General features: G+C 46.1%; 2 protein-coding genes across 2 annotated transcripts in view; one reads left to right on the top strand and one right to left on the bottom strand.

Moving 5' to 3' along the window:
* nudt6 (nudix (nucleoside diphosphate linked moiety X)-type motif 6) overlaps window positions 1–289 on the bottom strand; it is a 30,309-nt gene extending 30,020 nt beyond the window's left edge. Inside the window, exon 1 of the mRNA XM_056278153.1 lies at window positions 22–289. Within this exon, the coding sequence (XP_056134128.1) occupies window positions 22–268 (247 nt within the window). The 5' untranslated portion in view covers window positions 269–289. The remainder of the gene's footprint in view (window positions 1–21) is intronic.
* A 357-nt stretch (window positions 290–646) lies between these two features.
* The window catches only part of afg2a (AFG2 AAA ATPase homolog A), a 230,219-nt gene continuing 205,846 nt past the window's right edge, over window positions 647–25,019 (top strand). The window contains exons 1-10 of the mRNA XM_056286923.1: window positions 647–808; window positions 2,340–2,464; window positions 10,616–10,773; window positions 13,206–13,264; window positions 13,652–14,323; window positions 15,222–15,351; window positions 15,572–15,628; window positions 16,569–16,692; window positions 23,257–23,358; window positions 24,403–24,556. Coding sequence (XP_056142898.1) covers window positions 658–808; window positions 2,340–2,464; window positions 10,616–10,773; window positions 13,206–13,264; window positions 13,652–14,323; window positions 15,222–15,351; window positions 15,572–15,628; window positions 16,569–16,692; window positions 23,257–23,358; window positions 24,403–24,556 — 1,732 coding nt within the window. The 5' untranslated portion in view covers window positions 647–657. The remainder of the gene's footprint in view (window positions 809–2,339; window positions 2,465–10,615; window positions 10,774–13,205; window positions 13,265–13,651; window positions 14,324–15,221; window positions 15,352–15,571; window positions 15,629–16,568; window positions 16,693–23,256; window positions 23,359–24,402; window positions 24,557–25,019) is intronic.

The raw sequence follows: 25,019 nt of genomic DNA on the forward strand, positions 1-25,019 counted from the left end.
ATGTGTTCCGTGTGCGCAAACCTTGCAGCAAATCGCCGAACACGCTCTCGCTGATGTCCGACGGTAAACCGACGTCCGCGAGGTTCACCGTCACTCCGCCGAACTTGTCCACTTTACCGGGCAGAGACAGTTCCCCCGGCGCGCGACGCCCGCCGCCGGCGCTCCGTGCGTTGTCGCGCGCCGGCGGCGCAGCGCGTGCGAGGCGACGGGCGCCGCCGCAAAGTCTGCCGCACATCGCAGGTAGCCGTTTTAAACCGGAAGCGACCATGCTCCGCGTCTCAAGGCCGGCTCACATGCACAGAATGGCCGGGCTACGTCAAAGTCCCCTCTTCCAAAGTCGCACAAATACCGTAATATTCTGCTTGCGGCTCGACAGCTTTCGTGCCTCCGCGGGCTGCGCTTCGTATGCGAGACAGCCCGCGAGCTTCGCTGACTATACGTCACTGATATCAAAAATAGGAAAGCCCGTCGATTGTCTTCGGCTCGGGCGTCACACGCGCGCGCGCGCGCGCGCGACAGTTTTCGACGAGGCGCATAAACGCGGTCAATTACGGTATTGGGGGCGGAGCTAAACGCCGATACGGAAATTGGCCGCGGCTGCGGCGCATGTTTACAGCGTTGGAGACGTTCACGTGCGAAAGGCTGTTCGTGTTCAACATGTCGTCGAAGAAAAATAAAAGCAGATCGAAAAGAGCGGACGAGGGGGGCGCTCCAAGCGGGTTAGACGACGGGTGGAGCGGTTCCGCCACCGACGGAGGAAACCCGAAGAGTCCCAACTCGTTCTCTGTCATCGATTTCATTGAGAAAGGTAAGTCTTCATGCAGACACGCCGACTTTAGAGCCGACTTCCATCATCAGCTTGTTGTCGTTGTGACCTGCAGCGAGAGTAGGGTGCAGGTGGAGGAGAGCCTGGAGAGGTGGAGGTATGCGCTGGAGAGGTGGAGGTATGCGCTGCAGAGGTGGAGGTATGCGCTGGAGAGGTGGAGGTATGCGCTGGAGAGGTGGAGGTATGCGTTGCAGAGGTGGAGGTATGCGCTGGAGAGGTGGAGGTATGCGCTGCAGAGGTGGAGGTATGCGCTGGAGAGGTGGAGGTATGAAAGCCAGTAGGAGCAAGACGGAATACATGTGCGTGAATGAGAGGGAGGACAGTGGAACGATGAGGATGCAAGCAGATGTGACGAAGGCGTCTGAGTATAAATACTTGGGGTCAACTGTCCAAAGTAACGGGGGGTGCGGGAGAGAGGTGAAGAAGAGGGTGCAGGCAGGGTGGAGTGGGTGGAGAAGAGTGTCAGGAGTGATTGTGACAGAAGGGTACCAGCAAGAGTTAAAGGGAAGGTTTACAAGATGGTTGTGAGACCAGCTATGTTGTATGGTTTGGAGACAGTGGCACTGATGAAAAGACAGGAGGTGGAGCTGGAGGTGGCAGAGGTGAAGATGCTAAGATTTCCACTGGGAGTGACGAAGAAGGACAGGATTAGGAATGAGTATATTAGAGGGACAGCTCAGGTTGGACGGTTTGGAGACAAAGCAGGAGAGACAAGATTGAGACGGTTTGGACATGTGTGGAGGAGAGATGCTGGGTATATTGGGAGAAGGATGCTGAATATGGAGCTGCCAGGGAAGAGGAGAAGAGGAAGGCCAAAGAGGAGGTTTATGGATGTGGTGAGGGAAGACAAGCAGGTGGCTGGTGTGACAGAGGAAGATGCAGAGGACAGGAAGAGATGGAAACGGATGAGCCGCTGTGGCGACCCCTAACGGAAGCAGCCGAAAGTAGTAGTAGTTGGTTGTAGTTCTCTTATTTCAAAGGGGAACGTTGGCACATATTACTAATGTCATTGATGATGGTGTGATAGGCTTTGCAGTACAGAGGGATGAAGGAGAATACAGATGTGGTGCCCAGCATATGAACCTGTACACACACCAACTTGGCCCCATTATATCGCACTTTGGTTGTTTTATTCTAAAAAGTTGTAGGCCTGGTTGTTCTGGTTCAATGGCGAAATAGCGAAAACTCAAGACAAGTTTATTTATAGAGAACATTTAGAGAACATAGCTAATGTTGACAAAAGTGCTGTACAACATACCATTAAAAAAGTGGACACAACACGAGACAACAATAAGAGCCAATGAACGTAACGATGTGCTGTAATAAGCACAATACTACAAATGACAAAGAGCAACTCGGATCATGCAAAGAAATACAGACGGTCTTTTAAGCAGGATTCAAAACTTGCTGGAGAATGTTGGGGGGCCCCAGTTTGTTTCCAGCTCAGGGAACAAATGATAAGAATATTTGCATCCATAATTTTTGCAGTCATTTGGTGCGTTTTGTTTTACAGCTGACGACAGAACGCCCTGGAGAAGCAGATCGTCTCTCGCCCAGATGAGCCTCAAGTCGATGAAGGCAGCCAACTTGTGCATAGGGCGGCCGGTCCTCTTGACGAGCACCACAGGACGGCAACAAGTATGTCAACCAGACTTTGTCACTGACGTATTGTGAGGATTGTTATTCCAGAGGTTTACCTTACAGGGGAAAAAAAACTCCTATTCAATTGTATCATTAAAGGAATATAGTAACAGCACTAACACCATCACCGTTACGATCCTCCTTTTTTGATTAATTATAATTTCAGTTTATGAATTAAAGTTTATTCTGCTGTTGCTCCCTTTCTTAGATATTCTGGATAGGAGCATCAGCTAAATGTCCTAAATGTTACATGTAACATAAATGTAATTACAGATTCTACTCTAGAGGATGTGGGTGATAAAAGATTCTCAAAGCTGACTGTATGTTCTCCTCTGAGCCTCTGCCTATACTGAAGTACTTCCTATTTATTACTGTACCAGCCAGTCTCTCTGTCGTGATACTTGATTGAAGTATGGCCTTCCTTCATAGGAAAGTCAGACCCGAGAGGAAAAGAACTGCCTCTGGTTGATAGTGACATATTGCATTTACTCAAATAAAATGCCATTAGGACAGGAATGTAATCTACCCCAAGGAGATGCTAAAAGAGGCTTACTGAGAGCGAAGGTGAGCAGGGGCGGTCATATGACCTTGAATTGACCATGAGAACGAGTCTTCTGGCAACTCAGCTGGGGTGTTTCTTCGTCCCATTAGTGAGAGTTACCCACTTTAGAAATAATGTAAATAGCAACATGACTGAAACACAAAAACGCATTTGTGTTCGCCTATTGATTCTTCTTCCTCTTTCAGCTGCTCCCGTTAGGGGTCACCACAGCAGATCATCCATTTCCATCTCTTCCTGTCTTCTGCATCTTCCGGTGTTACACCAACCAAATGCATGTCCTCTCTCACCACATCCATAAACCTCCTGTTTGGCCTTTCTCTTTTCCTCTCCCCTGGCAGCTCCATATTTAGCATCCTTCTCCCAATATACCCAGCGTCTCTCCTCCACACATGTCCAAACCATCTCAAGCTCGCCTCTGGTGCTTTGTCTCTAAACCGCCCAACGTGAGCTGTCCCTCTTGTTCCTAGTCTTTTCCATTTTCGTCACTCCCAGTGGAAATCTTAGCATCTTCAAGTCTGCCACCTCCAACTCCGCTTCCTGTCTTTTTATCAGTGCCACTGTCTCCAAACCATACAACATAGCTGGTCTCACAACCATCTTGTAAACCTTCCCTTTAACTCTTGCTGGTACCCTTCTGTCGCAAATCACTCCTGACACTCTTCTCCACCCACTCCACCCTGCCTGTACTCTCTTCTTCACCTCTCTTCTGCACTCCCCGTTACTTTGGACAGTTGACCCGAAGTATATCAATTCATCCACCTTTGTCACCTCTACTCCTTGCATCCTCACCGTTCAGCTGTTCTGTCTCTCCTTCACACATAGGTATTCTGTCTTGCTCCTACTGACTTTCATTCCTCTTCTCTCCAGTGCATACCTCCACCTCTCCAGGCTCTCCTCAAGCTAGCATCCCACACTCGCTACAGATCTCAATGTCATCCGCGAACATCGGAGTCCACGGAGACTCCAGTCTGATCTTGTCCGTTAGCCTGTCCATCACCATTGCAAACAAGAAAGGGCTCAGAGCCGATGCTTGATGTAATCCCACCTCCACCTTGAACCCATCTGTCATTCCTACCGCACACCTCACCACTGCCACACTGCCCTCATACATGCCCTGCACCACTCCTACATACTTCTCTGCCACTCCCGACTTCCTCATACAATACCACACCTCCTCTCTCGGCACCCTGCCATATGCTTTCTCTAAATCCACAAAGACACAATGTAACTCCTTCTGGCCTTCTCTATACTTCTCCATCAACATTCTCAAAGCAAACATCACATCTGTGGTGCTCTTTCCTGGCATGAAACAATACTGCTGCTCGCTGATTATCACCTCTCCTCTTAACCTAGCTTCTATTACTCTTTCCCAAATCTTCATGCTGTGGCTGACCAACTTTATACCTCTGTAGTTGCTGCAGTTCTGCACATCACCCTTGTTCTTGAAACTTGGTACCAGTATGCTTCTTCTCCACTCCTCAGGCATCCTTTCACTTTCCAGGATTGTGTTAAACAATCTAGTTAAAAACACCACTGCCATCTCTCCTAAACATCTCCATGCCTCCACAGGTACGTCATCAGGACCAACTGACTTTGTACTCTCCATCCTCTTCATAGTTGCCCCCACTTCCTCCTTGCTAATCCACTGCACTTCCTGATCCACTGCACTTCCTGTATCATCCAACCTTCTCGCTCTCTCATTTTCGTCATTCATCAGTTCCTCAAAGTACTCCTTCCACCTTCTCAAGGGTTTGTCCTTGCTTGTCAGCACATTTCCATCTCTATCGCTCATCACCTAACCTGCTGCACGTCCTTCGCAGCTCAGTCCCTCTGTCAAGCCAATCGGTATAAGTCCTTTTTTCCTTTCTTAGTGTCCAACTTCACATACAACTCACCATACGCCTTTTCTTTTGCCTTCGCCACTTCTCTCTTTGCCTTATGCCTTATGCCGCATCTCCTTGTACTCCTGTTTACATTCTTCTTCACCTCTCTGGCTATCCTACTTCTTCTTCACCAGCCTCTTCCTCCGTATACTTTCCTGTACTTCCTCATTCCACCACCAAGCCTCCTTGTCTTCCTTCCTCTGTCCAGATGACACACCAAGTACCTTCCTAGCTGTCTCCCTCACTATCTGTAGTACTTGCCCAGCCATACAGCAACTCTTAAATCCTACCCAGTGCCTGTCTTAACTCCTCCCGAAACTCCACACAACAGTCTTCCTTCTTCAAATTCCACCATTACTAAAGTAATGTCCGAGGTCGGCAGCTGATATGGAATGTGGTGAGGGACTTACTGCTCCTCAGGATTCCTGCTCGCTCTTTAATTTATTTGCATTTCTCTTCAACACATACGTGGCTGCTAATTCAGCCCTTTACCCGTCAGTAGCTGGACTGCTGAAAGACTCTTTTCAACTTTCAGTTAGATAAAAACTGACTGAACTCTTTGTGCCTGCTCTCCTTTGAAAAAGAGCTAACTGAATTGTTGGGCTATAATGAAATAATTTCAGTGTTCAACGCCAAGCCCCGTCGTCACCTGCTGTAATCATCAAAAGTAAGCTAAGTTACAATTTCATATGCAAGATTGAGATGGTTTGGACATGTGTGGAGGAGAGATGCTGGGTATATTGGGAGAGGGATGCTGAATATGGAGCTGCCAGGGAAGAGGAAAAGAGGAAGGGCAAAGAGGAGGTTTATGGATGTGGTGAGAGAGGACATGCAGGTGGCTGGTGTGACAGAGGAAGATGCAGAGGACAGGAAGAGATGGAAATGGATGATCAGTTGTGGCGACCCCTAACGGGAGCAGCTGAAAGTAGTAGTAGTCTATTGCCTATTTCAATATATATAGTTTTTGTTGGGTGTACAATTGGATTTTACGCTGTGTTGATGCACCTGCTGTGTGTGTGTGTGTGTGTGTGTGTGTGTGCATATGTGGCCGCCGTGCCAGGCTATGTGGCGCTGTTAATGTTCGTCTTGGTGCCTGTAACATTATCTCTGATGATGTATAAGGCTTGTATGATTAAACTGTGGTGCATTCAGGCAAGTATAGTGGTAATGGCCTATTTTGGTCAACATATGTGTTTTGGAACCTGGTCTTGGATGGGCACCAGACTTTCTCTACACCCACCCACACTGTGATTTCTGTCTACGGTACAGGTGTGTGGGCGTTTTTGTTACCTTTTGAACACCTTTTTTAAATTTTTTATATACTTTATTAATCACCATGGGGAAATTCTTCTATGCATTTAACCCATCCTAGTTGTGTAGCTAGGAGTAGTGGGCACTCCCTGTGCAGCACCCAGGGACCAACTCCATTTCTTCTTTCCATTGCCTCGGTCAGGGGCACAGACAGGAGTATAACCCTAGCATGTATGTCTTTTTGATGATGAGAGGAAACCGGAGCACCCGGAGAAAACTCACAGCAGACACAGGGAGAACATGCAAACTCCACACAGAGGACAACCTGGGATGACCCCCCCCCCCCAAGGTTGGAAACCCCGGGGTTCAAACCCAGGGCCTTCTTGCTGTGAGGTGACATTGCTAACCACTGGACCAACGTGCTGGCCAATATTTTTTATACCTTTTCCGGTATAAACTCTAACCTTGTTGGGATCAGTAGTCCTCATGGGGACCAAAGCCTGGTCCTAGTGAGGCAAAACATACTTTCTGACGTCCCAGTTAAGGTTATGGTTAGGCATGAATTGGTTATTGTTAAGGTTATGCTGTCCATAATGAATGGAATGGTCAGTGCAATGTCCTAATTAGGATAGCTGATTGCTGCTCAAACTTTTGTGTGTGTGTGTGTGTGTGTGTGTGTGTGTGTGTGTGTGTGTGTGTGTGTGTGTGTGTGTGTGTGTGTGTGTGTGTGTGTGGCCTGCTGGTGACAAACCTTTCACTTGCTCTTAAAATAGCTCTTTATTAGTGTTACAGTAGCCTATAGTATTCATTCATTATGCTTTATAAGTGGTGGTATTTATAAGTGGTGGTATTAAGGGCTGATGTGTTTGTATGTGCATCGATGGGGCAGGGGTGGTGGAGTATCCGCAGGCTGGCCTGGGTAAAAAAAAGTCCAGGGCCATTTTTTTTGTCCCAGTCTGTCCCTGTTATAAAGTGCTGTTCCTGTGTAAACCTCGGAAATGGCAACTTGTAAACCTCAATTTCCCACAATAGACAAGAGATTTATTTGAAAGAACAAATCAGGTGTGGCGAACTTATCTTATTGACAACACATCAAGTCTTAATGTAAGGTTCCCGTGGCATCATGTATGCATTAAAATAGGGTGTGACGTTCACACTAAATTTAATGACATTTAATGAGAAATTTTCCGGCACAGAATACAAAGCCTCTACACCAGACTCGACAAATCAAAACAAATGACCATACAAAAAAGAACGACAATATAGTTATTATTAAAATCACAATAATCACATAAATACAGTAGGCTCTCAAATACATTAGTCTCACAATACTGTAGTGAATTCGGGGGGCAACCACAGGAACCTCCGCAGCCGGGACGCGAACCCGTATCTCTAACCGCTCGACTAAAACGCTCCGAAGAGACTTCTGAGGATCTGCGCACTTCCGGATTCCGCCGCTGCCAGTAATGTAACCGATTATTTTCTTGCCCGGTGCGGGATTCGATACGGGGTGTACTGCACCACAAGGCGGCATCGCTAACCGCTTGGCTAAAGGGTCAGACCCGTTAGCTAGGGGGCTAACGTGTCTTATTAGTAGTTTACACGGACAATAACCACAACTCGACTTTCTAATTGTATAAAAAGTCCGTTGTTGACCAAAATTCGTCTAATTTATTTGTAAAGGAACGCTAATGTTGAAACTTGTTAGCTTTGAACTTTGTCCACTTTCGCCACCGGCACGTGAGCTACGTCTTTTCAAAGTCGACCGTAACGGCTCCTCGGGCCAAACGCTGTCGCCTGCTGTGACGTCATCACCCTCGGACCAATCGTGTGCGTTGAAAAACTATTCTAACGGTGGGGAGGGGGAAGCCTCTCACGGTAGGTGTCTCTCTAACTGCCTCACCAAAAACCAAAACGAACAAAGGGGGTTGGAATGTTGGTGGTAATTACTGGTAAGTCGTGTTTTAAAAAGAGGACCGGAGTAGAAACAAAATATGAAAGCGCTTCGTCAAAATGTCCGCCTTGGTCGGTCTACTGGAACGACGACCAAAGCCGCCGTTTTGACGGTTTTGGATTTTCAAAGTTCAATAACTTTGTGCGTGTGTGTGTGTGTGGGGGGGGGAGGGGGCTACAGACCTGCCGCTCCCTGAACGCGCCTAAAAATTTCATATATTTGAATGAAAATGAGTTTTAGATCGGTTGCACCAAAAAAAAGTTTAGTTACCTGAAACGACCGAGAGCGGTCAAAAAGACGGCTCGTCATTTGCGCGTCGCGTCACTACGTCACGTGTGTTGGGCGCGTCATTTCCTTCGTGAGGTTCGTCGCTCTGTCCTAGAAACACGCTAGCGTCCTCCAGTGCAGAGAAATGGTCTAAACTCGATTTCTGATTATTTACATGGCCGGGTACAGACGCCGGTACAGACGCACCGTGACTCCCACCGGGGCGGTGCAGTAGTTACAGGCGTTGGACAGCTGGGATGGGCTCCAGCATCCCCGCCACCCTGACAGCAGGATAAGCGGGTTGGATAATGCAGTGGTTCTCCACCTTTTTGGGGTCCTGGACCCCCTGCGTATTTTTGATCTACCCTGAGGACCCCTCCACCTGATCTTGGGGGAGGGGGGTTGCAATTTGATAGAAACAGTAGAAACTGCATTTTAAATTGCATTATAGCATTTATTCACTCTTTGGGGCAAAAATAAGAGCTTTCAGTTGTAACTTAGATATAGTTAACAAAACAGAATTCTTATGCAGTAACTTTCAGATATATGTAACAAAACAGAATATGTATTCAGTAACTTTCAGATATATGTAACAAAACAGAATATGTATTCAGTAACTTTCAGATATATGTAACAAAACAGAATTCTTATGCAGTAACTTTCAGATATATGTAACAAAACAGAATATGTATTCAGTAACTTTCAGATATATGTAACAAAACAGAATATGTATTCAGTAACTTTCAGATATATGTAACAAAACAGAATATGTATTCAGTAACTTTCAGATATATGTAACAAAACAGAAAATGTATTCAGTAACTTTCAGATATATGTAACAAAACAGAATATGTATTCAGTAACTTTCAGATATATGTAACAAAACAGAATACGTATTCAGTAACTTTCAGATATATGTAACAAAACGGAATATGTATTCAGTAACTTTCAGATATATGAAACAAAACAGAATATGTATGCAGTAACTTTCAGATATATGTAACAACAGGATTTTTTATGCAGTAACTTTTAACAATGCAAACGGGAGCGAGATCTCTTATTAAAATACAATAAATTACACTTGTGAAACAGATGTAATTAGAGAAAAAAGTCCTGTTACCCTTTATAGTTTAGGTAGATAAAGGTCTCAGTCACATTTGAGTAAAATAATCCTATTTCTATAAATGTCATAGGATCTTTTTTTTAAAGATATTTTATTTTCACGGACCCCTTGCAATTACACCACGGACCCCCGGTTGAGAATCACTGGGATAACGGATGGATGGACGGACGGCGGCCATTTTAAATTGTTTGGAAAAATAGTTTTACAGTTGTTAAAATGCTCATTTTGGTGTCAGTCGTTTGCTAACAGACATACTAACACATGCAGTGCGTTAATATCCCAGTTGCGTATTTATCTTGACAGAATATAGAGTTTGAAAACCGGCCGTCATTTTTACCGCCCATGGTCGTTTTCGGTACAGTGGCGCCCCCAGAAATGTTTCATAGGGGGGGCAAATGGGGCCACTGAAAATCTTGGGGTGGCACACCAAAACCAAAAGCCATGACTGAATTTCAGGAATTCTATGATGCTGTTGTAGTATACTGTATAGCCTAGTGGAAAACTGTCAATATGAGAGTTAAGAAAAATATACATTATTGATTTAAATGAACAGCACCTAATGTAAAATATCAGATAGAAGCATATTGTGCATAATCAGAAGCATATTCTGCATATGCGACTCGTGGCTGGGGGGGGGCAGCGGGGGGCCAGGGATAGTATCAGGGTGGCCAGGGGTGGCCAGCCCTTGGGGGCGCCACTGTTTCGGTATGATTGAAATCCCGGTCGTTCTGGCGTGGAGTGGACTGCTGGCCGGCGCTTATCAGAAAAGGGTCAAAACGGTGACATGAAGCGGTGGCGTTATAGCCGGGTTTTCTAATCGTTCTGCCATTTCAACTGTCGATTCAAGAACCACTTTACAACCACTCAGGGGTAATAAGGCGTACATTTTTAAGTTCTAGCTAAACCCTGCGGTGGAATTTATTAGCTAATCTGTATGGTGCAACCAGTTTATATTAAGTTATAGCAGCTTTGTGTTCAGATTAGGTTTAGCTAGTTTGAATTTACACATCTCTGCACCACCCTGAAGCCCTCTGTAACTGGTCTGTTAGTAGTTAACACCTTCTCATACTCATCTGTCTTTCTCCTGTTTGTGTGGCTCCATTACCAGGTGTGTTTAGCCTGGCCTGTCGCCTCCTTCCCAGGGGCGAAAGTCGGCCTTCAGAAACCTGTTCTGAGCAACCTGAGGGTGAAGACGGGGCATGAAGTCATGATTCACCCCCTGATGGGTCCGGTCCTTCAGGCAGAGGAGGTGATCCTCTCCAGCAGGTAATGGAGTTTGTTAAATGCTTGTTTACTAAGAGAAAACAGCCATGAAAGTAATTGTCAGTGATCCACAGGACACACTGCATCATAATGTAATTTCATTTAGAGCTGCCTGCTGTGTAGAAATATTGTCATAGCATCTGTAGGTCAAGTGCCAAATCTCAACACAATAAAGCCCACATAATAATGGTTATGTTATCTTTTTATATTACTTTGTACTTACCAAGGGTGTTTTATATGTATTTCATTTGAAATATTGAAAAGAAGTAATTATAGTAAATGTTTTATTACTACTACTACTACTACTACTACTACTACTACTACTGCTACTTTTGGTTTCTCCCGTTAGGGGTCGCCAGAGTGTATCATCCGTTTCTATCTCATCCTGTCCTCTGCATCTTCCTCTGTCATATCAGCCACCTGCTTGTCCTCCCTCACCACATCCATAAACCTCCTCTTTGGCCAGTTCTTCTTTGCCAGCCCCTTTCTCTGTATACTTTGCTGCACTTCCTTTTTCCGCTGCCATGTCTCCTTGTCTTCCTTCTTCTGTCATAATGACATACCAAGTACCTTCCTAGCTGTATCCCTCACTATTTCTGCAGCGGTTGCCCAGCCATCCGGCAACTCTTTACTACCACCAAGTGCCTGTCTTAGCTCCTCCCTGAACTCCACACCTTCTTCAACTTCCTTCTTCCTTCAACTTCCTTCTTCAACTTCCACCATTTAATACTTGGCTCTGCCTTCACTCTCCTTCTTCTTGATCTCCAAAGTCATCCTACAGACCATCATCCGATGTTGCCTAGCTCCATTTTCCCCTGTCACCACCTTGCAGTCTCCAGTCCCTTTCAGATCGCGCCTTCTACATAAGATATAGTTCACTCGGGAGCACCTTCCTCCACTCTTACACGTCACCCTGTGTTCCTCTCTCTTGAAATATGTATTCACCACAGCCATTTTCATCCTTTTTGCAAAATCCACCACTATCTGTCTTTCTATATTCCTCTCCTTGACACCTTACCTACCCATCACCTCATCACCGCTGTTCCCTTCACCAACATGCTCAAGAAGTCCACTCCAATCACAACTCTCTCCTCTTTGGGTACACTCTCCACTACTTCATTCAGTTCACTCCAGAATTCTTCTTTCTATAACATATTTCTATATTTCTTTTCTTCTATAACACACCTAACTTGCGGGGCATATGCGCTGATAACACTCATCATCACACCTGCGATTTCCAGCTTCATGCTCATCACTCTGTCTGACACTCTGTTCACCTTCAACACGCTCTTGACATACTCTTCCTTCAGAATCAACCCTACCCCATTTCTCCCCCCCTTCGCACCATGGTAGAAGTTTGAACTTACCTCCGATGCTCCTGGCCTTACTCCCCTTCCACCTGGTCTCTTGCACACACAGTACATCTGCCTTCCTTCTCTCCATCATATCAGCCAGCTCTCTCCCTTTACCAGTCATAGTGCCAACATTCAAAGTTCTGACTCTCACCTCCACACTCCTACCCTTCCTCCTCTCCCGCTGCCTCTGGACATGCCTTCACCCTCTCCTTCTCCTCCGCCCAACAGTAGCGTAGTCTCATCAGCACCATGTTGGCCAACAGTACCAGTGGCGGTTGTTGGTAACCCGGGTCTCGACCGATCCGGAAATCTGATTTATGATCCGCATATTTGATTTGGAGGCGGCACGGTGGCGCAGTGGTTAGCGTGGTCGCCTCACAGCAAGAAGGTCCTGGGTTCGAGCTCCGGGGTAGTCCAACCTTGGTGGGTCATCCCGGGTCGTTCTCTGTGTGGAGTTTGCATGTTCTCCCCATGTCTGCGTGGGTTTCCTCCGAGGGCTCCGGTTTCCTCCCACAGTCCAAAGACATGTAAGTCAGGTGAATTGGCCGTACTAAATTGTCCCTAGGAATGAATGTGTGTGTGTTTGTGTGTGTGTGTGTGTGTGTGTGTGTGTTGGCCCTGTGATGGCCTGGCGGCTTGTCCAGGGTGTCTCCCTGCCTGTCGCACAATGACTGCTGCAATAGGCTCCGGCATCCCCACGACCCTGAGTGCAGAATAAGCGGTTAAGATAATGGATAGATGGATATTTGATTTGGCAAAGGTTTTACGCCGGATGCCCTTCCTAACGCAACACTCCCTATTTATCTGGGCTTGGGACCGGCACTGAGAATGCACTGGCTTGTGCATCCTCAGTGGCTGAGTTTGCAAAACCTCTTTTAAACCCTTTTAAATTACCACCAAACAGTTTTGACAGACTAGTTGTTTTGTTTAGTAAAAGTCGCCATCTTCTGGCAAGATGCTTGCAACTGCAGTTCTATTCCACATAACTACTTAGTTATCAGTCTCAGAAAGTTATTTTCCACACAAAAAGAAACTAGTAAATTGTCATTGAAATTTAATCCACATTTACTTTTATTTCAGGCAAAAAGATGAAACGCTTGAAACAGAGGAGTTTAAGAGCTTTTTTCTCCAGTCTCTTGGTGAGTCAGTTTTACTGTATGTTTAGCAGAGCTCTCAGTATTCACTGTAAATCACACAGCATTACAGACTTTCACATTTGTGTGTTTATTAATGTGTCTTTGGATCTGTTATGCTTTTACCCTATATGAATTGTATGCGCTGTGATATTTCCCATGTCCTGTATGTTCTGCACTGTCATGTTCTTTCTTAAAGAAGTGTATTAAGTAAATCTGTTGCTCTATGAGTGGTCAATATGCCCATGTACCTATGTCATTAAAAGATATCCTTGTACATTCATTTTACTTTTTCAGTCAAGTGATTTGGAGTCTTAATTGAGAGAGCTTAAGTTTAGATACCATTTTATTTTGAACTCTCTGTCTCTCTTCTCTCTCTCTCCCTCCCTCCAGATGGAGATATTGTTCTACCAGGAAACGTCCTCTCTCTGACATACTTTGGCCGAGCCTGCAGCCTCAGAGTGGACACCATAAGGGGAGAGGACGGACTCTCTCTCCAGCAACCCGCTCCTCCTCTAGGAGCATCTCCTGACCCTGAGGAGTCTTCCTCGACAGTCTCTGTGCTGGGCTCCATGTCCGCAGACCTATCCCTGCAGCTGAGCCTGCTCACTGTGGAGGATGGTGATGAAGACGGCGGATCAGAGGGCACGCCTGGAGAATCTGATCCAGCAGCCAGCACGCCTTTACGACCTGGTCACCCCCCTTCATCCCATCCTCTCTCTGTTCCTCCCATAACTCCCACCTGCAAGTCCCATGATCCTCCCATAGAATCAGGGGAGAGGGTTGTCAATCTGGACAATACACTCAGCCCAGATAAGACAGAGGCGGTCCCTACAGCTCCTCCTGCTGGTGTAATAAGTACTGACACCTTCTACCGCATCTCCTGCCACACTAAAGTCAGTTTCAGCCACAAGCAGAGGAGACTAGAGGAGGAGACACAGAACAGCAGGGCCACGGGGTCAAAGGTGATGTACAGTATGATTGGCGGTCTCAACAGCCAATTAGACGTCATCAGAGAGACCATCGAGCTTCCACTCAAACATCCTGAGCTGTTTTCTAACTATGGTATGTGGTGTAAACCTGCAAGATTATTGAAAAACAATGTTAGATTTTTTTTTTCTGAAGATTGCTGTTCATTTTCGAGCAAACTCAACTGTTAATAAATAGTTTCCTATTCATCTTCCTGAGATCACCTTTCCCTCAGACAAAGACACTGTAGCTTCTTAATTGTCAGATTAAAAAACGTTTCGATGGGCGTCCGCGTGGCTTGGTGGTCTATTCCGTTGCCTACCAACACGGGGATCGCCAGTTCGAATCCCCGCAATTGGCCGTGTCTGCAGGTGGGAAGCCGGATGTGGGTATGTGTCCTGGTCACTGCACTAGCGCCACCTCTGGTCGGTCGGGGCGCCTGTTCGGGGGGGAAGGGGGAACGGGGGAATAGCGTGAACCTCCCACGTGCTACGTCCCCCTGGCAAAACTCCTCACTGTCAGGTGAAAAGACGCGACTGGCGACTCCACATGTATTGGAGGAGACGTGGTAGTCTGCAGCCCTCCCCGGATCGGCAGAGGGGGTGGAGCAGCGACCTGTAAAAAAAGGTTTCGATGTCATTCACTTCTAAATGATGACTGCCCTTAATGTAGGAGCTGTGGAACAATGTGTTGAGTTTAAAGTTGCATGATACGTGAGGTTGAGTGGTCATTGCTTTTGAAAATGGGCTGAGAAAGGGGGGGGGGAATAACGCCAAAGCCTTTTATTCCCCTTAATTCGAGTCTCTGAAAATTGAATTCAAATTTGTGTTCACTTGTCAGGTCTAACAAGAAAAACTAATCGCACATGTTATATAACATGTGTCATCTGCAGCACAAACAGTCTTGCTTGTAAAATAATACTGAAAGTATCATTGCTTTTTTTTTGGTATTTTTCACTTTTTTTTTTTTATTTTTAAATTTTTTTTACGTACAGGCATCCCATCGCCCAGAGGGATTCTCTTGTATGGTCCTCCAGGCACTGGGAAGACGATGATTGGACGAGCCATAGCCAATGAAGTTGGAGCCCACATGACCGTCATCAATGGTCCGGAGATCATGAGCAAGTAAGGTCGTATTTGTAAAGGAGTGATTTCAGCCCAAGTTCCCCAAATTTGTTTCGCTTAGTATGATTTATACCTAGAGAGAGAGTAGGGGCTTATTATAGAAGAGGTTATGTTTCTCAGAACAGTGCTGACCCCCCCCCCCCCACCCCAACTTCTCATCACATTCAGTGCTATGACCTATAAAAGTGTAAAGATTTATCTTTCTTTTATATCTTATCAGATTCTATGGTGAGACAGAAGCACGGCTCAGACAGATATTTGCTGACGCATCTGAAAGGTAAACTTGGGCATTAATACATCTGGTTTTGTTTATGTGTAAGGGTGAGCGACACAGTCCATACAATACATTTCTCAATTTATCATGTTATACGTGCTTTATTCTATGTGTTTTTAATTTGTTGGGTTTTTTTCTTGAGTTTCTTCTTTTTAATATTCATCAGATTTTGACGCTGGTGAAATCTCCCTATTTTTTTCCGAAAGGAAGCTGTTTGATTGAACATGAATGACTTAATATCCAAGTAAAAAGTCCTATGGGGTGTCCGGGTAGCGTGGCAGTCTATTCCGTTGCCTACCAACACGGGGATCGGAGATTCGAATCCCCATGTTACCTCCGGCTTGGTTGAGCGACCCTACAGACGCAATTGGCCGTGTCTGCGGGTGGGAAGCTGCATGTGGGTATGTGTCCTGGTCGCTGCACTAGCACCTCCTCTGGTTGGTCAGGGTGCCTGTTCAGGGGGGAGGGGGAATAGCGTGATCCTCCCACGCGCTACGTCCCCCTGGCGAAACTCCTCACTGTCAGGTGAAAAGAAGCGGCTGGCGACTCCACGTGTATTGGAGGAGGCATGTGGTAGTCTGCAGCCCTCCCCGGGTCGGCAGAGGCGGTGGAGCAACAACCAGGACGGCTCGGAAGAGTGGGTTAATTGGCTGGATACAACTGGGGATAAAAAGGGGGGAAAAATCCCCCCCCCCCAAAAAAAAGTCCTCCTATTACAAATAATTTATAAACGTAACAAGAATATAATAGATGATATAAATGATCATGATTTTTTAGTGTACAGTCTTCTTCATCATTAAATCTGTGTGTTTGTGTGTGTGTGTGTGTGTGTGTGTGTGTGTGTGTGTGTTTGTTTGTTTGTGCGCGCGCACTATTGTTTATACAGCTTGAATGTTTACAGTGTTTCTGTGTAATGACCTCCAATCTTCTCTTGGTGTGACAGACAGCCTGCCATCATCTTCATCGATGAGTTGGATGCCCTGTGTCCTAAACGGGAGGGGGCACAGAATGAGGTGGAAAAGAGAGTGGTGGCCTCCCTCCTGACCCTGATGGACGGGATTGGGTCGGTACGTTTCTCCACCCAGAGGAAGCACAAACCTCGGGACACCCAGCACACCTTCCATCAGGCATTTAATATGCAGCTAATAAACAATTAATATGGATTTAAAATACTGTTAATGAGCAGTTAAGATACAGTTAATAAATAGTGAATATACATTTCATATGTGTTGATAAACAATTAAATACAGTTAATATTGTTATGATAAAAGATGGCCACAGATGTACCCCCCCCCCCCCGCCCCTCGGTTCAGGGATGGTCGTTCCCTCGTCACATAGATGGCCTCTTTGACTCCCCATTCAAACCAGCGTTCCTCCCTATCAAGGATGGTCACATCCTCATCCTTGAAAGAGTGGCCACTGGTCTGTAGATGGTGTAGACTGTGGAGTCCTGGCCTGACGTGTTTGCTCTCCTGTGTTGGGTCGTCCTCTTCACCAGCATCTGTTTCCTTTCCCCGATGTACAAGTCACGGTAATCCTCCCGACACTTAGCAGCATACACTATATATTGCTCTGTTTGTGCCGGGGGACCCCGATCCTTGGGGTGGACCGATTTCTGGCGCAGTGTGTTTTGGGGTTTGAAAGCAACTGAGACGTGGTGTTTGGAAAATATGCGTCTCAACCGTTCCAAAACTCCCACCCCACACAGAATCACCACTGGTTTACGCTTAGGCAGCTGTTGTCCTTCTCCTCTCTTCGATCGGCTGGTGCACTGTTTGGGCGTCTTCCTGGCTTTGACAAATGTCCAGTTAGGATAACCACACTTAACCAGGGCCTGTTTAATGTGGGATTTCTCCCCTTCCCCGGCCGCTGTGTCAGTGGAGACGTTGTCAGCTCGGTGGTACAGCGTCCTGATGACTCCTAGTTTGTGTTCCAGTGGATGATGAGAGTCAAACCGTAAGTACTGTCAGTATGTGTTGGTTTATGGTAAACATCAACAATCAAATGTCAACAAATGTGCCCCATCACCAACTGCAATTTCACAGTCAAAGAAGACTACCCTGTCATTTTTCACATCCTCCCTGCTGAACTTGATGTGGTTGTCCACAGAGTTAATGTGGTCGGTGAAATGTGCTACATCCTGAGATTTAATTTGAACCTAGGTGTCGTCCACAAATCTGAACCAATAGCAAGGTGGTGTCACTGGATAGGACATCAGAGCCTCTTTTCCACTTCCTCCATGTACAAGTTGGCAACTATAGGTGAAACTGGGGAACCCATAGCACACCCATGCTTCTTTCTGTAGTACTGCCCGCTGTATGTGAAGTACGTGGACAGAATACATAGCTTTAGGGGTGGTCTGTATAAAATTACAAGATGTGGGGGGACGGGGGTGGGAGGGAAGGGCTGTATCACTGTTACCACTGTCACTGCCACAGGGTTTTGTTTGTTTTTGATTGTTCTGTACATTGATGTGTAGCATTGGAGAATATAGTATATGCCCAGCCATGTTCATTTTTGGTAAAAATTCAATAAAAATATTTTGAACAGAACGAAGAAAATTACAAGATGACCCCACCCTTAGCAATAAGACCACCCTTTGCACTGACCAAGTGTGTCTGCTGCTGAAGCTGTGTCTTCAGTCAGATGAGGATGTGCACATCCTTGATGGGGAGGAACGCTGGTTTGAACGGGGAGTCAGAGGTCATCTGTGTTAAGAGGGAATGACAATTCCTGAATCGGGGGGGCGCTAAGAGTTCATCTGTTGCCATGTTACAATGCTGTGATTGCAAACATTCCCCAGTCCTGTTTGACTAGTACACATGGCCATTGTAACTCTAGTTAAGGTCAGGACAATTTGCTTATGTTACAATTTCATTTAGCAGAGGCTTTTATCCAAGGCGATGTACATTTGAGAGTTAATACAATACAAGCAAGGATCTAGTCAGGAGACAACAACGCAAGTAAGTGCCAAAAACTAGGTTCAAGTCCGACAGGACATAGGTGTCAACAGGCAATGCATAGGGTGCATAGAAGTGATTTTTTTTTTTTGTGCATTTTTATCAATACTATCAGGTATGGAGGTGTTTGTGAAAGAGCTGGGTCTTTAGCTTCTTCTTAAAGATGGAGACGGACTCAGCGGATCGAATGGAGTTTGGTAACTCGTCCCACGACCGAACACCTACAGAAGAGAAGAATCTGGCTAGTGACTTAGGACCCCGTTGTGGTGGAAGTGCTAGGCGCCTTTCATTGGCAGAGCGTAGTGAGTGGGACTGAGAGTAGACGTGAATGAGGGAGTTCAGGTAGGCAGGAGCCGGTTTAGTCGCTGTTTTATAAGCGAGCATCAAGATTTTGAATTTGATGCGGGCAGCAACTGGGAGCCAGTGGAGGGATATGAACAGCAGAGTGACGTGCTGTTTTGGGTTGGTTGAAGACCGGACGCACCGCCATTTTCTGGATCATTTGCAGAGGTTTGAAATTGCACGCGTCGGGGTTGGGCTCGGCCCGGGGGCTCCTGGCAGGAATTGTTTCTCCCGGCCATGCCGAGATGTGTCTGGGGTGGTCCGGGGCTGCGGGTCGGTTGGGGTGGGTCGGCAGATTTGCGTTTGTGACTCTGGTGGTGGAGACGCATCTGCTCGCTCCCCATGCTGACACGCCTCTCTGGGATGGACTCTTAATACGTGTGATTGCGTTGGTTGTGTGCGTATACGGGTATATCTACAGTTCCTTAGCACCCCCAATTAATAGTCAAGCTCTGACTGCAGCACCCCCAATAAAAATCCGCTGGTGCCGCCAATGGTCCAAAGACATGTAGCTCAGGTGAATCGGCCATACTCAATTGTCCCTAGGTGTGAATGTGTGTGTGTGTGTATGTGTGCGCATGTGCCCTGTGCTGGACTGGCGGGCTGTCCAGGGTGTTTCCCCACCTGCCGCCCAATGACTGCTGGGGTAGGCTCCAGCATCCCCGCGACCCTGAGAGCAGGATAAGTGGTTTGGATAATGGATGGACGGAATGGATGAAAGTGCATATGAAACCAGTTGTTGTTTTCGGTTGTCGTGCCACTGTATTGTTTATAAGGGTGGGGACACCTGCAGTCAGTTGAGACTGAAGAGGTCACTTACATAAGTGATGAAACGTTTCTCCGAGTAAACGTGTCCAGATGAACTGATTCAACTTTCGGTGCTTGTTACTGTCGACTCCATTAAGGCAGCTGAGTAGAATAAAATAATAATGGTAGTATTCAAGTCCTAAAACTGTCAAGTGCAAAGTATTGTCATATTGTAATACTCCATCCACAATGCCACTGATGTTGTTCTGATTCATTTTGATTATGGAGTAGAAGAATCTGCCAGTTTGCTCCATTTAAAATCACCATATAGTTTGGACAATCAGCTGTTTCCGAGTCTCTTGTTTGTATGGATTGTTGTGTAGTGGTTGGACCTGAGATTCTTTCTTTTTTTAAAATTTGTTTTAGCACTCTATATTGTTTAATGTTTTCCATATTGCCACGTTTGCTTATTTATTTATTTATTTTGAATTTCCTCCCCAATCGTACCGGCCAATTACCCCACTCTTCTGAGCCATCCAGGTCGCTGCTCCACCCCCTCTACCGATAGGGCTGCAGACTACCACATGCCTCCTCCGATACATGTGGAGTCGCCAGCCGCGTATTTTCATCTGACAGTGACGAGTTTCACCAGGGGGATGTAGCGCATGTGAGGATCACGCTGTTCCCCCTAGTCCCCCCTGCCCCCGAACAGGTACCCCGACTGACCAGAGGAGGCACTAGTGCAGCGACCAGGACACATGCCCATAACCAGCTTCCCACCCGCAGACACGGCCAATTTTGTCTGTAGGGTCACCTGACCAAACCGGAGGTAACACGGGGACTCGAACCACCGATTCCCGTGTTGGTAGGCAATGGAATAGACTGTTACACTACTCGGATGCTCATTTCCAGATTTTTTTAATCGTTATTAGCAACAAAAAAAAAAAAGGTTTGACTGAGGTTTGAATACACTTTCTAGTAACTATTTATTTGCTGCTGGGCTTTTTATTTTTCCCATATATTTTATATCTTTTTAAAAAAACGTTCTTACATTAGAAACGCTGGTAGCAACACAGTCTTTTGATTGTGTAGATTATGTGTCGTATTACGGAGAACTATTTGGACCACACACAAGAAATAATACATAGTTGTAGTTCATTGAAAAATACGTCTCTCCCTAAAGGATATTTCCTCCATCGGGTTATATTTTTTCATTGGAAGTGCAGGTGAAGAGATGTAGGAACCATCTCCATGGTGGACACCGTAAGACAGTTGTAATGCACGTCCACTTTGCAGTATCAAAATGCGTCACTGACTGGCCAAGTCAGCATGACTTCATGACAAAGCACATCTCCATCTCCCCAGTCAGAGAAAGACTTCTGAGGGGGTGTTATCCACATTAGACACAGAGACTGTCTGCCGCTTCCTCTCTATCTTCCAGAAGTTATGTCCAAGGTCGGCAGCTGGTATGAAATGTGGTGAGGGACTTCCTGCTCCTCAAGATTCCTGCTCGCACTTTAATTTATTTGCATTTCTCTTCCCCCTGTGGTATTATAGATGAGTGGAAAAACCATTATTTCTCCTCTAGTAGGCGGACCACCCCGACAAATGCAGCACTGACTGAAGGAATTACCGAAGGAAGTGGTGTTAGGCTGCGGACCTGGGATGAATACCAAATTGCTGGTTATGGCATCAGTACAATTCAGATAGATTGGAGTCAGAATCTGTTTTGCTTTTCTTTTTTTTTTTTTCTTCAAATAAGTGTTAGCATAGACAGAATTTGAGTCACTGGATTGCTGACAGGAAACACAAAGGACACAACATGACATGAAGCAGTCATAATAATTGCACATTAAAATGCTTTCCTCTGGTTTTCTAAACTTCCATCATTTTCATCTTTGTGGTAAATTCCATCCATCTGTTATGGGAATTAGTTTTGAAGATGTTTGGCACATGGACACATCCATGACTTATGTAGTAACACAGTGCACATTGACCATAATCAATCTATTTACACACAGCCATTTACACTGTCTCATCTCATCTCATCATCAGCCGCTTCTCCAGGGTCGCGTCGCAGTGGCAGCAAGCTAAGTAGGGCACTCCAGATGTCCTTCTCCCCAGCAACGCCCTCCAACACCCTGGGGGATCCCAAGGTGTTCTCAAGCTAGACTGGACATGTAGTCCCTCCAGCAAGTTCTGGGTCTACCCCGGGGTCTCCCAGTTGGACGTGCCAGGAGGCGTCCTAATCAGATGCCGAACCACCTCAGCTGGCTCCTTTCGACACGAAGAAGCAGCGGCTCTACTCCAAGCTCCCTCCGGATGTCCGAGCTCCTCACCCTATCTCTAAGGCTGAGACTAGACACCCTCTGGAGGAAACTCGTTTCAGCCGCTTGTATCCGCGATCTCACCCTTTCAGTCACTACCCAAAGCTCATCACCATAGGTGAGGGTTGGAGTGAAAATTGACTGGTAAATTGAGAGCTTTGCCTTCTGGCTCAGCTCTCTCTTCACCACAACAGTCCAGTACAACGTCCGCATTACTGCTCATGCTGCACCAATCCGCCTGTCAATCTCCTGCTCCATCCTACCCTCACTCGTGAACAAGACCCCGAGATACTTGAACTCCTTCACTTGAGGCAACAACTCATCCCCAACACATTTACACTGTGTATTTACAAATTCCATTCAGTGCAGGAATAGACCGCCGCGCTACCCGAACACCCCTTGTGTTATGATTTTGAGTCAGAGACAGATGTGCTGTGTCATGGCAAAAAATCCCATGGCGTGCAGGTTTTTTGCTTGCTCAATTCGGCGTATTCTACATCTTCCGATGGGATTTGAGGTTGTACGCTTCCGGCAGTGTCAGAAATTCTTGGGCTGAATTGGCTAGTGTCTAACCAGTGGGAACATTACCGGAAAGGGCATTACTGGGGATGTGTATCTAAACACAGTGGCAGAGACAGTTCGCCACCATCATTCATCATCATTTCCAAAGAGAAAGTGTTTTCTGAAAATTGATAAATGAAGGGAGACTTGTGGAACTGTGACAACAGCACAAGGCTCTCTGTAATGTTTAGCATCTGGAATATCATGACAGGGAGAAAAAAAACCAAAACCTCCGAAGACATGATTGTAGCCAGTACTGTCCTTTCCAACCAATCCGGCATCGAAACCATATTATCTTTTTTCTCTTTTTCTTTAGGTTTCTCCAAAAAAGCTCTGGTAGCCAGCAACAACTTGTTCCCCAATATTTGAGTGACTGGCCTCCTTGGTACTGTCAGCTGATGTATTCTTGAGGGTGTCAACATAATTTATGTACCATCGAACAGTCTAGCTGGGCTGATCTCAAGATTTCTATTTCAATGCATAGCACAACATGCTGTGCTGACACGCAAGATGTAAAAGATTGATTCTGTCATTCAGTGTGAGCAAGGCATTTGTGAAGTCATTGGTGTAATGTTGGGTGTTTTTTAGTTAAAATCTGCATACTATTGACTTTTGATGGCACGCGGTTGAGAAACCGAGCATCGTATCAGAAGTAACTGAACCAGAACTAACCCGATGGCTCTGATCTTTCTAGGAGGGTCACTCAGGCCAGCTGTTGGTCCTGGGGGCAACAAACCGACCTCATGCCCTGGACCCTGCCCTGCGCCGGCCTGGACGCTTTGACAAAGAGTTGGAGGTGAGCTGGTTTCTGAGATACAGGTCTGTAAGGTAATGGTCACAGGTTCCATCTCCATCTGCACTAATGGACATGGTTCATAGTAGTCCTGCCAAAAATGCCTTTTAGCAAGTCTGTAAACCAAAGAAAAGAGTGTCAGATACATTTAGTGGTCAATACTGTTTAAAGTTGCTATGTGCGAGATTTCAAACATTGATATAGCGGCAAACAACTATTTGCTCTGTAGAGATGGTGGCGTAATGGCGTCCTGAGCAGAGAGTGAAGTCGCGTGCCCTCTGTGTGTGTTGTAATCTGAGCTTCTCTGTTCTTTGTTTTGGAAGCTGGTCCAGCTGCGAGTGCATGTTAGTGCGTCACGCGTGCATGTTAGTGCATGTGAGGTAGCTAGCATTAGCAGGATAACTACCAAGCTAATAATTACGTTGCATGGATTTAGATCACTCGCTAGATCAAAGAAATGGCTCCTCACCAAGCTCAGTACGTTACTAATGTCAGTAAAATAACTCTATACTGTAAAAAACAATATTTCAACCAAACAGAACGAAAATAATAACCAAGAACCGGAAGGGAGGGGGGGGAGATGCAAAGGGAGTGGGGAGGTTTGCTTTAGTTTGGTCTGTGATGCTGGTGCTCAATATCGTATATAGCACCTTTAATAAAAGAGGTCTCTGAGTTCAGAGACGACACACAGCTCTTCTGTGTGTATGCTTTCCTGCTCTCCCCATGTTCTCATAGTTTCCTCTCACAGTCCAAAAACGTGTGTTCGGTGAACTGGAGACTATTAACTGCTTGGAGGTATTAAAAATCCAGTCTAATGACTTCAGTTCAGCCAATTCTCAGAAGGCTGAGTTCACAAACTGTTTATTGATATCTAGCTAGCTCGCTAACTTGCGTGATGTGGCTAGGCAACTATTTGAAAACTGACAGACTGACTGATGATGACAATTCATTGACTGTCCAATCGGGGTCATAAAAGACCTTTCAATGTGTAGAGAGGAGACATAAAATATAAAATTCTAAGATTTACTTGGGATTCTGATGTCGCAGGTTGGCGTACCTAGCGCAGCGGAGCGTGCAGACATCTTGCAGAAGCAGCTCAGCTCAGTGCCATGCAGTGCCACACCGGACGAGCTGACCCGGTTGGCGGACGCCGCCCATGGGTATGTCGGAGCAGATCTTTCCGCTGTCTGCAAAGAAGCAGGCAAGTACACAGTGTTCCTGCGGTCATGTAACATCATGTCTACCCTGGTCACCAAGCAGCATGTCAACTACGTAAGCCGTCTAAACCCGTAGGTTTGGTGTTGTTCCCAAACTGGTTCGGCTTTTGGCGGTCTTAAAAAGGCATCAAGTCGAGAGTAGAGAATGAACACTTAGTAGGTTAACGAGAAGGACATATTTTGGAAACTGTGGGCCTACCATATGCGCCAGTAGAGTTTTGTTTGCAAAACGCAACACATCTTTTATGAAACACAGAACCACCCAAAGTCTATATGTAAAATATTTTGTTGAATCCACTTGTTTTGTGTTGTTGGGAGGGGAAAAGAAGAGACAGCGAGAGTGCGTCTCCTCTAAGAGTCGGTGCACACTTGAAGGGATAGTTCAGATTCTTGGGTTTTTACTGTGTCCTACTTGCATCAAATCAGACAATGCAATGGATGCTATTT

Source organism: Lampris incognitus, chromosome 1 (assembly GCF_029633865.1).
Source record: "Lampris incognitus isolate fLamInc1 chromosome 1, fLamInc1.hap2, whole genome shotgun sequence".
In the NCBI taxonomy this organism is placed as follows: domain Eukaryota; kingdom Metazoa; phylum Chordata; class Actinopteri; order Lampriformes; family Lampridae; genus Lampris; species Lampris incognitus.